Source organism: Balaenoptera physalus (genome assembly GCF_965194825.1).
Source record: "Balaenoptera physalus genome assembly, chromosome: 1".
Classification (NCBI taxonomy): domain Eukaryota; kingdom Metazoa; phylum Chordata; class Mammalia; order Artiodactyla; family Balaenopteridae; genus Balaenoptera; species Balaenoptera physalus.
The window spans coordinates 176,050,197-176,065,427 of NC_138882.1; the positions used below are offsets into that span (position 1 = coordinate 176,050,197).

General features: G+C 43.7%; 1 protein-coding gene across 1 annotated transcript; it reads left to right on the forward strand.

The window, feature by feature from the left end:
• The first annotated feature begins 7,581 nt into the window (after positions 1–7,581).
• STMN1 (stathmin 1) lies at positions 7,582–13,197 on the forward strand. The gene is made up of 5 exons (XM_082423419.1): positions 7,582–7,716; positions 9,318–9,390; positions 9,892–10,064; positions 12,059–12,250; positions 12,681–13,197. Exons 2-5 carry the CDS (start codon positions 9,378–9,380, stop codon positions 12,750–12,752), a joined length of 450 nt encoding a protein of 149 aa, XP_082279545.1. The 5' UTR covers positions 7,582–7,716; positions 9,318–9,377; the 3' UTR covers positions 12,753–13,197.
• The last annotated feature ends 2,034 nt before the right edge of the window (positions 13,198–15,231 follow it).

Genomic DNA, 15,231 nt, shown 5'->3' on the forward strand with positions numbered 1-15,231 from the left:
AGGTCAGACTGTGGCCGAGCTAGATCCCTTCTCTTCCTATTTCTGGCTCCTGTGTGCACCCCCTACCCCCCAGCCCCCATGTGCAGGTTTTATCCACACCCCTTACGAGCAGCCAGCCCTGGCTACAGGGGTGTACTCATTGGCAGGGAAGTTTGCCCTTGGAGGGTAGACCCAGGGAAGGGGCTGGTGCAGTTGCTGAAAGTGGACTCTGGCCATTTGGACAGGGAATTCTGGAGTCCCGGTTCCCAGAGTGTGGTCTAGAAGGGTGCCCAGGCTCAGGGTGGGCACGGCTCCTTGGCCCCAGGGGACTCCTTGCCTATGAAAATGGGCACAGCTGGAGGAGGGTCAGAGTGAAGCCCTTTAAAGTGCAGGGCCTAGGACAAGGACCCTGTTGACAAGTCTAGGAAGATACTGTCTCTTCGTGCCTCAGTTTCCTTTAGAGTGACCAACGCATCAGGGTTTGCCTTGGGCTTTCACGGTTGTAGCACTGAAAGTCCTGAATCCCAGGAAAAACCCTTAGTCCCAGGCAAACTGGGACAGTTGGCCACCCTCACTTCGTCATCTTTACAATTAGGTTAATAAATCTCATAAGATTGTTCTGGGGATTAACATGAGTTAACAAACATGGAGTGTTTAGACCAGTGCCTGCCATGTGGTAAGCAGTCTATAAGTATGTTGGCTGTTATCATTTTTTTTCAAATTTCTTTATTGTAGTAAAATATATATAACATAAAATGTACCATCATAACCATTTTAAAGTATACAGTTCAATGATATTAAGTACATTCATAATGTTATGCAACCATCACCACCATCCATCTCCACAACTCCTTTCATCTTATAAAACTGAAACTCTATCCCCACTAAACAATAGCTCCCTATTCCCCCTCCCCCCACCAGCCCCTGGCAACCACTCTTCTACTTTCTAGCTCTAAGATTTTGCCTACTCTAAGTATTTCATAAAAGTGGAATTAGGGACTTCCCTGGCAGTCCAGTGGTTAAGACTCCGCACTTCCACTGCAGGGGGCACGGGTTCGATCCCTGGTCGGGGAACTAAGATCCCGCCACCGCAAAATGTGGCCCAAAAGAAAAAAAGAAGAAAAATAAAGTGGAATCAAACAGTATTTGTCCTTTTTTGACTGGCTTATTTCACTTAGCGTAATATCCTCAAGGTTCATCCATGTTGTAGCATATGTTAAAATTTCCTTCCTTTTAAGGCTGAATTATGTTCCATTGTATGTCTACACCACATTTTGTTTATCTGTTCATCTGTCAATGGATATTTGAATTGCTTCCATGTTTTAGCTACTGTGAATAATGCTGCTATGAACATGGATGTACGAATATCTCTTCAAGACCCTGCTTTCAATTATTTGGTGTGTATACCCAGAACTGAACTTGCTGGATCATATGATAGTTCTATTTGCAATATTATGATGAACCTCCATACTGTTTTCCACAGTGACTGTACCATCTTACATTCTCACCAACAGTGCACAGGTTTCCAATTTCTCCACATCCTCATCAACACTTGTTATTTTCTGTTTTTTTGATAGTAGCCATCCTAATGGGTATGAGGTGATGTCTCATTGTGGTTTTGATTTGCATTTACCTCATGATTAGTGATGTTGCTTATTTGCCATTTGTACAGCTTTTTTGGAGGAATGTCTATTCAAGTACTTTGCCCATTTTCTTTTTATTTCTTTTTTAAAAAAACTTTTCATTGAGGTATAATTGACATATAACATTATGTTATTTTCAGGTATACAACATCATGATTCAATATTTGTAGTAGCAAAGTTGTTAACATAGTAACATCTAATAACATCTGTCACCATACATGTTATAAAAATTTTTCTTCTTGTGATGAGGACTTTTTAAGATATACTTTCCTAGCAACTTTCAAATATGCAATGCAGTATTATTAACTATAGGCAGCATGCTGTACATTACATCCCCATGACTTATTTATTTCATAACTGGAAGTTTATACCTTTTGACCTCCTTCACCCATTTCACCCTCTACTCTGGCAATCACCAAGCTTTTCTCTGTATCTGTGAGCTTGTTTTTTGGTTTTGTTTTGTTTTAGATTCTACATATAAGTGAGATCATACAGAATTTGTCTTTCTTTGTCTGACTTATTTCACTTAGTATAATGCCCTCAAGGTCCATCCCTTGGCCCATTTCAAATCAGGTTGTTTTGTTTTGAGTTATAGGATATTAATCCCTTATAGGAATATAATTTGCAAATATTTTCTCACTTTCTGTGGGTTGCCTTTTTACTCTGTTGATATTGTCTTTTGATGCACAAAATTTTTAATTTTCCTGAAGTTCAATTTTTCTTTTGTTGCCTGGCGTCACACTAAGAAATCATTGCCAAATCCAACATCATGAAGCTTTTGCCCTATGTTTTCTTCTAAGAGTTTTATAGTTTTAGGTCTTATAACTAGATCTTTGATCCATTTTGAGTTAATTTTTGTATATGGTGTGAGGTAAGAGTCCAACTTCATTTCTTTGCATGTGGCTATCCAGTTGTCCCAGCACTACTTATTGAAAAGACTATCCTTTCCCCCATTGAATGGGTCTTAGCACCCTTGTCAAAAATCATTCAACTGTATATGCAAGAGTTTATTTCTAGGCTCTCTATTCTATTCCATTAGTCTATGTATCTGTCTTTATGCCAGTACCACACTGTTTTAACTCCTGTAACTTTGTAGCAAGTTTCTAAATCAAGAAGTGTGAGTCCTTCAGCTTTGTTCTTGTAGCTACTATCATTTTAAAGGTTCCATTCTATTAGAAAATGCTAAGTTTCTATAAGTGGAAGCTTGGGTGAGAAAGAGGGAAGAGTTGAGTTTGACTGAAGTTTTAGACCTGGAGGGCAAGAGTCTAGCAAAGCCTCTAGCAGAATGGGGAAGTGAGATATGGTTGGTGGGAAGATGTTAGTTCAATGTGGGTCATACAGAATTTGAGGACCTTATGGGGCATCCATGAGGAGATGTCCTTTAGGCAGCTGGAAATGTTTTTTAAAGTTCAGGGGAGAGATGGAAGCTCAAAAAGGCAAATAGGAAGTCATCCCCATAAAAGGAATTGTTGGAGGAAGGCATGGAGGTAGACAAGAGGGATGAAGGTTAGAACACAGAGTGAGAAGACGGCAGGGGCAGTGACATCTAGGCCCTGTTCCACTCACACATTTAATATGTGTGCATTTTACCATATTTTGTTGACTCACATGTGCCATTTATTTTTAAGATAGCATTATTTTATACGCCACTAAGAAAATATGCTGTCAGCAATTATGACATGGTACTTATGGACTATGAGCACACTGATTTCAAAGATACACAAATGTGGGGGAAAATATATCTTAGAATGGATTAAATAAAATATATGCCAGCCACTGTGTCAGGCATCATGGGGAGGGGAGTGGGATACAGCTATGAAGAAGACCCTGCCTTCAGTAATCTTCCAATCTCATGGTGACACCTGCAGATACTTCTACCACAAGACTGATTGAGACAGTGATACAGTGCAGGCACCAGAGCTGTTCTGAGATCAGCTGCTGCTTTTCAAGTATTGAGAGGAGTTATTAATATAGACAGAACTGACAGCCATGTCTTTCTAGGGATTTCTAGTCCTCCCCCTCCTTTTCCCTAATGCCTGAAATTTCTAGGGACAAAGCCTTTCCATCCATTTTTTAATGAACTGAGATAATGAATTAAAACACCATTGTTTTGTGGTGGGTGTTGAATTGGTACAACTCCTATGAAAGGCAATTTGGAACTATCCAAATTACAAATGTGTTTGCCCTTTGACCTAGCAATACCACACTTTCAGATATACTTACCCACATGGAAAATGCCATATATACTAGCTTGTTCATTACAGCATTGTTTGAAATAGCAAATAATTGGGAATAACCTAAGAGCCATGGATGGGGCACTGGTTAACTAGATTATGGAACATTCATACATTGGATCCCAGATCCAGGAAATGCTTGATGTATGAACAGGGAAAAGATCACTGATATGTACTGTTAACTGAAAAAATGCTAAGTGCAGAACAGTTACAGCAGACTACCATTTTATTACGAAGTGGGGAATAAGAATACATAGCTAAAAATTTGCTTATGTACGCATGGAGAAACCCTAGGATACATAGGAAACTGATAACAATGGTTAAGGTGGGGGAGCGGTAAGTAGAGAATTTGGCAGATGGGGATAGAGAAGGGAGGAGGACTTTCTGTACTTTATTTCTAAACTACGTGAATGTGTTGATCTATTCAAAATGTTAAATTAATTGAATTTTTAAAAATACCCCATGGGAAGAGTTAAGCCAGTGACAATGATTCCCACCAAAAGGAGAAAGTCTACTAGTCATCATTCATTCATTTATTCAGTAACCTATAGTAATCAAGAAACTTCTCTAGCAATAATGGTTAACAAGTCTCAGCACTGAGATGTGCCAGGCATTGTGCTAAGCACTTGCACATACATTATCTCATTTAATCCTCACCACCCGTATCTGGTGGAGGTGTCCAGCACCAGAAGAGGAAGCTGAGGAGGAGAGAGGTGGTTCTCACCTAAAGTCAGCTGCAAACATCCAGGCCCCACCATCCGGGGCCAGGCTCAGTTCTGGGCAGGCACTAAGGATACCGAGACAAGGACACAACCCCTGCCCTCTTGGACTTAGTTGGCTAGTGAGGGAGACAGACAAGTAAAATAGCAGATTCACAGACAGGTTTTGAACAGGAAAAGGAGTGTTAGAGCACGATGCCTAAGGATTAGGGGACAAAGGGAACAGCGAGGCTGGGGACAAGGAGAAAACCTCTCCCACGACACCCTTTTGCCAAGGACAGGCCCTGTAAGCAGCAGTGGAACCTGGAGGCGCCTCTGTGGCAGACAACCCTGCAGCCTCAGAACCAACAATGAACAAAGGCTGCCGGTGCTCTGTAAGAACAGAGCAGATCTGACAACAGCCCAGCTTGTTTGATCAGCGTAGACATCCCTTCTGCACTTTGAAGCCTGAAGTGCTCTCCTTTAGCTGTCTACACAGATCAAATAAGCTGGATGGCTGCCATATCTCGACTTCACTTTGTGTTAATCCATAGTCGCAGCCAGCTCCACAGCAATTCGACCAAACCATCTGAGCAGAGGCAAAAATAATTCTCATGGGCAAAGACAGACAATTCCAAGATGTGAACATTAACTCCTTGCTGCCACTTCAGGAGGGAGTGGATTTTGAAGTTAGTTTTAGGAAGCTTCCAAGAAGGGAGCTTCTGCCCCTCTCCAAAGTGAAGTGGCAAAGCTGTTTCCTCTCCTTACCGTCTGAAGCCCTCCCTATTCCAAGGCTCATACATGAACACTCATAAGAGTTGACAATTGGGACTTCCCTGGTGGTCCAGTGGTTAAGACTCCGAGCTTCCACTGCAGGGGGCACGGGTTTGATCCCTGGTGGGGGAACTAAGATCCCGCATGCAATGCAATGTGGCCAAAAAAAAAAGAGTTGACAATAAATAGCTCTTAGAAAAGCAGCCCCACCCTAAAGAATAGGATCATCCCACCGGACACATTTTTATTCACAGGATCATTCTGGGGGAAACCTTACTCCAGCCCCCTCAAGTCCTCAAGCAACAGTAGGGATCTCAGGAAATCCTTGTCATAGAGACTGGCAGGGCCAGGCTTCTATCAACAAACCCAGGAGCCAAGTGGCATCGTTAAAAAAAGATTAAAAATCTACATGAGTTCTAACATCTTCATTCCTAGCTGTGGTTTCCATGGAAATAGACATCTGCTCCAGGGAGAAAGAAAAGGTGGGGGGAAGCAGTATAAGTGCTTTAAAATAATCAGTGTTTTGAAAGATTTATTTTTTTTTCTGTCAAAACATTAATAGTCAGAAATGTGAGATTTTTGTGGCAATTTCTTGTATTAAAAAAAAAATGTATCAAATGGGTGGGACCTTCCTCTGCAAACCTCCAGATCAAGTACAAAGACTTCAAGATAAAGGCTGGTTCAGGGGATAACAGACCTCTCGGCCTTGGGTTTCTTGCTCGTGTGTGTTGCCTGCCAATCTGTCACTTTTCAGAGAGCTCTTATCCCCACTCCTCTTCCTAACGATTTCTGAGATTTTGCTCAGAAAATCTGAAAGATGGAAACACCTGGCTGTTTGGTGGCTAAGTTTGGTCTGAGAGGGAGAAGGCTCTCAGGGCTCAGAATCTGAATTATTCCTGGTCCTGCTCACATGCTAAGGGAAAACCACTTAGACTGGGGGCGGGGGAGAGGCCGACCCCACACAAGGACGATTGTTGGAGAAAATGCTGCAACAAGCATATTTCAGGCATCAGTGCATTGCTAATTATTTGCTTTGTGTGGTGTGTCTGCTGCCTGTATGATCCAGTTTTCCTTGTCTCAGGCACCTCTGAATTGTATTTAACTCCAGCATATCCCTAGTGACTAGCTGGACATGGGGAGTCTTTAAATTAGGACTCCTGTTTCAGCAAACTGGGTCATGTTTGTTTCTTGGTTTGGGGAGGCGGAGCAATAAAATGAAGGTGTCCTTTTGCCTAGTCGGGACCTCAAAGCAGGTGCTTTGGTGGAATGACCACCACCGAGGACAGAGCCTTGGTCGGGGGAATGGGAGAAGGGGCTTGGGATCCATGTTCATTTTATTTATTTTTCCTCTGGCTTTTCTGTGGTAAGAATGAGGCTAGTCGTTCTAAGATAGCCAGGGTCAGACCAATTTCCTTTGTGTATCTGCTGTGCTTCTGATCTATCCAGGGCAGGGAGAACCGTGACCTTGTGGCTTCTTTTGTTTTGATTCTTTAAAAGCCCCCCCCCCCCCACCGATCCGAGGAACACGTGCTTCAAGAACAAAAGCAACACTTAACTGCAGTCTGTGTAGTAGTCTAGAACTGCTATTGCGCTTCCTTCCCTATCATCCGGCAAAAGGCTTGGCAGAACAGATGGGAGTCTGCATTTAAGCCGAGTGACTTTGTTAGACCAAAGGAGATCAAATTCCAGAGCCTCTTGCTTTTCCCCCACAGGTGTCTGGTCACCAGCTCAGGGACCCTAATATGGTAGCGAGAACTCACACAGTGAGTTAAGGGCCACGCCCGTGCCCTGTTAGGGCTGAGTGGGTTAGAGATTATGATGATGTCACAATACAGGTGACAGATGGGGGCGTCGAGTGGCATTGTCCTGTCACAAGGGCTTGGGAGTCTTAGGTGGCGGTACAGGGTGGGGCACCGAAGGGATAATGCGCTGTCCGAGTGCTGCCCTTGGGGCGACGTGGGGCAAGTGGCTCAACAGACGCGGAGTCCAGGCGGCCACCGTCTGAGAGGTGGAAAGGGACCCTGCCCCGCCCTTTTCCTAAGGATGGGAGAACTGGTTCAGACCCAGGCAGGGTCACCGCATCACCCTCTTCCGCGACCAGACGACCGTCCCAGCCCCCGGCTCACACCTGGAGACACCGCCAAGAAGCCCTCACACCTCGCATTGTCCTTCTGTCCCGCCAGCCTGAACTACACTTCCCGAGGTGCTCCGGGGTCCCCAGGGGCGGGGCCCACTTGGGCTGTGGGGGGTGGGGAGGGGCCGGCACGTGCCGCCTCTCTCAGCCAATGCGGAGCCCTGCGGGGAGGTCACGTGCCGCTGTTTGGCGCTTTTGTGCGCGCCCGGGTCTGTGGGTGCTCAGAGTGTGGCCAGGCGGCTCGGACCGAGCAGGTGGGTGCGGGGTTCCAGGAGGAGGTGGTGGTGGCGGCAGCGGCGGCGGCGGCTGCAGGCTGGGGGCAGCGAGAGGGACGCGGCCGGAGGGAGGGGCAGGGTCTTGGCAGCGACCCCTTGCTGGAGGGCGGCGGGCGGGGCCGCGGGCCCCAGAGGGGCTGGCGGGCGGGGATCTCTCCGCTTTGTGTTTGGTTCGGGCGGAGCCTCGGCTTTGTCCCCGCTCCCCGGGGGCGCGGCTGTGGTGGGGAGGGGGCGCGGCCTGCTGGGCGAGCTCGTTGCGTTAGCTCCGGGATGTCGTCGAGGAGACAATAGGGGGCGTAGGCCCTCGTTTGGCCCCCACCTTCCTCCAGGCGCGGCCCCGCTGGGGTCCCCATTGTCTGAAGGGGCGGGGCGGCGCCCCCAGGGAGCAGCGCCCGAGAGGCTGACACCCCATGAGAGCGCTCCAGTCCTCGCGGCGGGGGGCGCGGACCGCTTGGGTGGCGGCAGATTGGAAGTGAAGGAAAGAGGTGGCGAGCCGATGGCGGGGTACCCCACGGTTTCTTTCCGGGGACTGCCCCACCCGCCCAGCTGCGGCGAGGGTGGGGGCCGCCGCAAGGTGTTTTTGGCGGGAGTTGGGGGGGGCGTCCGCACGGGGCGAGCCCGGGAAGGGCGGAGTTACCCGGATAGGACCGTTAGCCCCGCCTATCCCGCCCCTTCCCACGCGCGCGGGCTCCGGGGTGTTGTGAGTTCGGGGAGATTCGAAAAGGCGCGGGGAGGAAGGGGGCGGGGCCAGGGGCCGGTGTGTAGGGCGTTCTCTGATTGGCCGGGGGCGGGCTGCCGCTTTTCCTCGCCTGGGCCAGGGCCACGCCCACCCTGGGTCTGGTGCTGAGTCTAATGCTCCGCCGGGGTTAGACCGTGTTGCTGACTAGGATTTTAAGTTCCAGCTGTTGAGAGCCTGTATTCCTACGGTTTTGGTACTAGTCTGGGGTCTACAAGAATCATGACCTTTAAAAAAAATCAAGGGATGTAGAATTTTTCATGAAAAAATTCTATGCAAGGCAGCAACTATTGTAACCTAAAACCTAGAGGTTCATAAAACTAATTAATGTTACCAGCTGTTGGACAAGGAGCTTAGACCGCAGGAACAATGGGAGTTCGACATTATTGGTTAATATTAGCTTGGGCGTTTTGTTTTACACATGGCAGACACAGACAAAGCAGGGGTGGGTATTTCATTTGCACAATGAGTTGTAGGCAGTGTTAAGATGGCTCCGGTCTCACTAGGCGTTGAACCTGGAATATCTTCTCACCAGAGGGAAAATATAGGGGAGGAAAAAATCTTGTGACTTAAACTCCGTCTAATTTTAAAAATATAAGTATTTTTTGAACAGGCAAGCTCAGTTAACTTCATCTTCTGCAACCAGCGTTCTATTCAATTCAGATTTCCCAGTGTTTGAGTATTTTATGGATTTTTATAATTTTCTAGTTAATGATGTCTTATTTAATTCCACAGTAGTGATTTTTCTGACATTGATTTATATGGATGTGATTTGAGGTCCCTTTGAATCGATGGCATGGAAATGCAAAGAAATTGATCGCATGCTTTTGAAAATCGTTTCCAGGGTTTTCCTTGCTAGTGGATTGTGTAGAATACACTGCCAGTCTCTTGTCTTCTGTTCACCATGGCTTCTTCTGGTAGGTAATCTATTTGGAAAATCCGAAATTGTGATGGGCTTCTAATTTTAGAATAGGAGATGGCTCAAGTCTTAAGCTTATAATTTGGCACTTGTGTTTTGGTTTTACCAAAAAAAATATTTTATAAATCAGAGTAATTAAAGAAGAAAAAATTATTGTTACTTGAATGTACTGAGAGCTCATAATTAATTGGTTCGTTATTAGATGATTTGGCTTGGTGTAAAGCAAAATGTGAAGTTTTGCATAAGTCTTTGTTTTGTTCAGGGAAATGATTGTCAAATACTGATACTTTAGAATGGTATTTATTAATCCAAAAATGTTGAGCTTTGTTTTTCTGGGAGGTGGTATTTAGATAATAATTTCTTGCCTGTAAACACAGCTGCTTCGTCAGCCCTAATTCTATCCATTAAATTGATTTGGTTTTTAGAAAACGGTAGAACAGTTTATTAGAATAGGAAAACTCCATTTTTCTGAATATATTATAAATATGATCAAATCCAGATATCCAGGTGAAGGAACTGGAGAAGCGTGCCTCAGGCCAGGCTTTTGAGCTGATTCTCAGCCCTCGATCAAAAGAATCTGTCCCAGAATTCCCCCTTTCCCCTCCAAAGAAGAAGGATCTTTCCCTGGAGGAAATTCAGAAGAAACTAGAAGCTGCAGAAGAAAGACGCAAGGTAAACATCAATTCACAGAAAACAGGATATTTATTAATGTAATATGGCAAATCTGTTTTATTTTTATAAGAGGAGGAAAACAGAATTGTAGCCAGATGGTGATTATAACTGTGTGAAAATTACATATGCTAGTGGTGGGAAGAAAATACCAGCCATCATTTATTGAGCTCCTGTTGTGTACCATCTCCTTTACTTATATTCTTCTTTTCTGCAGTGACCCTAGAGGGTAGGTGTTGTCTGAGATACTAGATTAGAAAATGGTCTCAGGAATGTTAAGTCATTTTTCTGAGTCATATAGCTAGTGAGTATTGGAGGCAGAATTCAAGCCCAGGTCTGCCTGAAACCAAAGTTCATGCTTCTCATGCTTTCTTTTTGAAAAATAGGTTTGTTGGTGGATGATTCTTTTTTTGTCTCTTAAGGTTTTGGGTTTTTTTGTTTTGCTTTGTTTTTTGGGTTTCTGTGTATGTCTGTGTGGTTTTTTTGTTTGTTTTGTTTTTTGAGAGCTGTACAATAAAAACATTTTAAATTGCTAGTTATGTGATTGTGTTGCTCAGCTGGCATACTGGTATTGTGGCAGCTTTTATCTAAGTACTTCTATTATAAAGTAGCTATCTTTAAAAAGAACTAGTCAGAAAAGTCAACAAATATTAATATGCTTGTTAGAGAAAAGTTGAGAACCACAGAAGTTTATAAGTAGGAAATTAAAAGTATCCATTATCCTACTTTGCAGAAATAACTGTTGTTAACATTTTGGTGTATTTCCCTCTATTCAACGTTTCATTAAGAATTTTACATAAATTCTCATTTAGTCCCCCTTTCCAACAACTTTGTTTGGGGTAAGTGTGTTTAATTTTAAAATTAGGGAAATGAAGGCACAAAAAGGTGAAGTAGTAACCTGCCTATGACCAACACAGTTAGTGTTTTGAAGTCGGGTACTTGTAACCACACACATACACTTTGGGCCCCTTTTTAAGCTGCTGTAGCATGTGCTGTGCACCTTTTGGTGCTGCATGTTTTATGTATGTGTGCTGACCCACTGTCGAAATGGAATTATTTCCCCAGGAAGAGTGGCTGTGTTTGCAATGGTGTTTCATCTCCCACCTGCTCTTCTGTTTAGTCTGAGTTGATGGAGTTTGATGGAGTTCACGTAGTTTGAGTTCATGGAAGAGATGTAGCCGAAGGCTGGACAGGGACTTTTTTTAGGAATCAGTGCTGGCCCTGTAGTCATTAGTCTGTGCTTTACATAGTAACTGGCTAAATATAGTGAAACTCTTATCACGACTGGGATTTTGAAGAAGAGAATTAACAGAACCAGTGGCAGATGCTCTGAAGTTTTCCTGCAAGTTGATGCTTCCAAACACATTGGAATCTGTTTGGCAATAAGCTATTCTGAGTCTGTTGAAGGAGGCACACCGTGGTAACAGAGCTCCAGTGGTCTGGAATTTAATGCAGCTTGCACAGAAAAAAGCTAATAAGCTTTTCCTTGAAACAAATCCTCTGACTTAAATAGTCATCTGGAGGCTTAGTCTTAAATTTCCTGTCATTGCCATGTACTTTCTTTTTATCAATATGGTTACATTTTTTATAATGACCTAATTTTCTTTAGGTAGAAAGAAACTACCTTTAGTTTCTTTAGTAACTTCAGGGGTTCTGAAGTTAAAAAACCAAAATTCTTTACAATAAAGTGCCATTCCTAAGTGCATGTCACTCAAGTCACGTTGATACCGTTAAGCAGTAAATCTTACGAATATTTCCTTAAGGAATAATTGGGCAAGAATCTCTGAACAAATATGAGCAGTCTTCCAAAGTAAATACAAACACTAGAAAAAGAATATCATTTTCACAGTATTTTGATATAGATAATTCAGGTCCTGACTTCAGTATTATTTAAAGAGATCTAATTTTCTATCTTCAATCCTCAATAATTTCTTTTGTGATTTTTAACTATGCTAAATAACATTTCAGAGAGCCTAGCCTGTTAAATTTTTTTCCAGTCCCATGAAGCTGAGGTCTTGAAGCAGCTTGCTGAGAAACGAGAGCATGAGAAGGAAGTGCTTCAAAAAGCGATAGAGGAGAACAACAACTTCAGTAAAATGGCAGAAGAGAAGCTGACCCACAAAATGGAAGCCAACAAAGAGAACCGAGAGGCGCAAATGGCTGCCAAACTGGAGCGTTTGCGAGAGAAGGTTGGTGTCTCTTCCTGGCTTTGAGGGGCTTAAGAGCTTGAGGTTTGATACAACAGTGAAGTGGCTTGAACTCTCTGCCTTGATCACATGTGCTTGGTGTCTTTGTCATCAATTTTGGGGTCAACATGTTAAATCAGAGGCATCTTATTTTAAATAAGAAGGAATATTCACCAATTTCGAGCATAATTGCACATTCTTTGGAAGAGCAGTAGAAGGCTGAATCATTAGGTTCCATGAGTGACCCAGGAAGTTCAAAGATGATGTCTTAGAACTCTAATTATGTGATTCCCATAATATATAATTATATAATAATAGTATATTATTATGTATGTTATATAACATACGTACTGATGCTGATTTGGGCCTCTTGGGGGTGTGACCTGGCAGGCTTTTTTTTACTTGACTGATGATATATACTATTTCTTTACAGGACAAGCACATTGAAGAAGTGCGGAAGAACAAAGAATCCAAAGATCCTGCTGATGAGACTGAAGCTGACTAATTTGTTCTGAGAACTGACTTTCTCCCCCTCCCCTTCCTAAATATCCAAAGACTGTACTGGCCAGTGTCATTTTATTTTTGCCCTCCTGACAAATATTCTAGAAGCTGATGTAGGACTGTATAGGTAGATCCAGACTGTATGATGTTGTTTTAGGGGCTAAAGGGGAGAAACTAAAAGTGTTTTACTCTTTTTCTAAAGTGTTGAAGTCTTTCTAATGTAGCTATTTTTCTTGTTGCATCTTTTCTACTTCAGTACACTTGGTGTGCTGGGTTAATGGCTAGTACTGTATTGGCTCTGTGAAAACATGTTTTGTGAAAAGAGTATGTAGTGGCTTCTTTCAAACTGTTAGATGCTGAATATCTGTTCACTTTTAAATCCCAATTCTGTCCCGATCTTAACAGATGCTACTGTACTTGAATGGTTAATAAAACTGCACAGTGCTGTTGGTGGCAGTGACTTCTTTCTGTCCAGGTAATAAATTGTCCAGTGATAGAGACCCTCCTATCACTGGACAATGTTCCAGATGGGGCCTTTAGGCTGGCGGAAATACCCAGTACACACATCACTGCGAGTTCTCTGCCCAGGAGTTTCTTGCTCCAGAGTTGTATGCATTGTCTTCTACCACAATGTCACTTTGTTGTGATGCCTCGGCTCTGATCAGCTGTTATGATAGTCTTTCAGATGTTTATTGGCAAACAAGCATTTTTTGTTTCTGTGCCCCCATTAAAAAGGCAGACCGAAGGCGCAAATGGTGTTTCTAGAGAACAGTTTAGAGAAATCTTAAGATCCTAGTTAGAGATATTTGATGGTTTATTTGCTTTATGTTACAGCTGGGGGTGGCGTGAATCCTAATGCTTTCCTGCCATAGGAGCCATTTCTCAAGAATCAAAAGAGTAGTAAAAACCTTGTGTACCACTATAGCAACCCTTATGAACTGATAAAGGGAACCTTATTTTCTGGAGCAACATTGACTTGGGTGGTGAAGGTTGGCAGTTGCTTCATCTTGTATCCAGAGGCTACAGTATTCACAGTTGTCAAGGATTGCCTCTCAATTCTGGGAAAGCCTTTGGCAGCTTTCCTAGGCTGTTTGGGAAATAGCCTTAATTACATATGATTATTTGCTTCTCAGACATCTGTGGAAAAGCTCTTGGAAGCCACGCTCCTTTAGTGAAAGTTTCCAGGATGACTGCTAATACTGCAGTGGGGTCTGCATGTTGCCATGCTTATGCCTCTGCAGCTCTTGATTTGGGTTTTACCAAACTTATAATAATAGCCTACCAACCTTTCTTCTATGTTGTTAGGATTAAGTGAGAGTGTGTGTGTGTGTGTGTGTGTGTGTGTGTGTAGAGCACACTTAGAACTGTATTTAGTATATATTTAGCACTATATATAAATAACTTTTTAACCAGAGGCTAGTGAGTGAGCTAAGTGTATACTCTTGAGGTAGAAATGACTATGAAGCTTTTGTATGCCTTGAATTGACTTACAAATTTACAAGGTGATCAATTGTAGGGGTTCTGAAAGAAGGCTGAATTTACAGAGTCATGACCATGTAGGGCAAACAGGAAAAGGATCAAGTGTAATTCAGTTAATGATGGCAATACCTGAACACATAGGCAAAGGTGAGGCTTGTGTGCATATAGTAGGTATTAGAGGTTTTCATGGGGGAGATGGTGCCTCTGGGAATCTTTAAAGCACCAGTTCTGAGTAGTTGGGATATAAAGATGGCGTGAAGATGGAAATTTGGAGTAATGATACAGTTAGCAGTAAGTTTTTGTTTATATGGGACATGTAGGCTAGGGAACAGAGATCAGGAAAAAGCAAGAAGAGGGTCAAGATGGGCTTGAGGAGAGATCCCCCAGTTAACAGCCAACCCCACGGTGGCCCTGACTTAGTATCAAAAAGTGGTCCTGAGCTCCCACTTTGTGACAAAAATTGTCACAGGGAACTGAAGAGGATGCATCTTACCCACAAAATCAGAAGCCCTGGCTTTTCTATTTTACCTCTGACCTTTGGAGAGGTACTAGTCCTGGGCCTCAGTTTTCTCCAGGATAAAATGAGAGGATTGAACTAGGTTAAGTAATTTCCATGCAAATTCTTTGCGTGGAGAGAAGGAGGAGTGGGGGTCCAGGAGCTTCTGGGGAGCGTCTGTCTGTGCTTTCCTGGGCCCGGGGACTCTCTGTCCTGTCCTTAGAGTGAGCAGGGCCAGCCTCTCCTGGCAGGACTTCCGTCATAGGTTGGGCTTGTAAGGCCAGAGTGGTTTGACTGCAGTCTGCGGGCTGTCACCACAGAGCACACTGTTTCCTTTGACTTGAGTGGAAAATGAGGTGTGTGCCTTCTTCCTGAGGCTTTTGTGTTTGGACATGGTGATTAAGTGGCCTCAGCAAAAGAGAGAGGTTTGAGGGATGAAGAAAGCCCTTAAATCCACGTTTAACAAGCTGCTAGAGTGTGCCCCACATTGAGCTATGTGCTAGCGAAG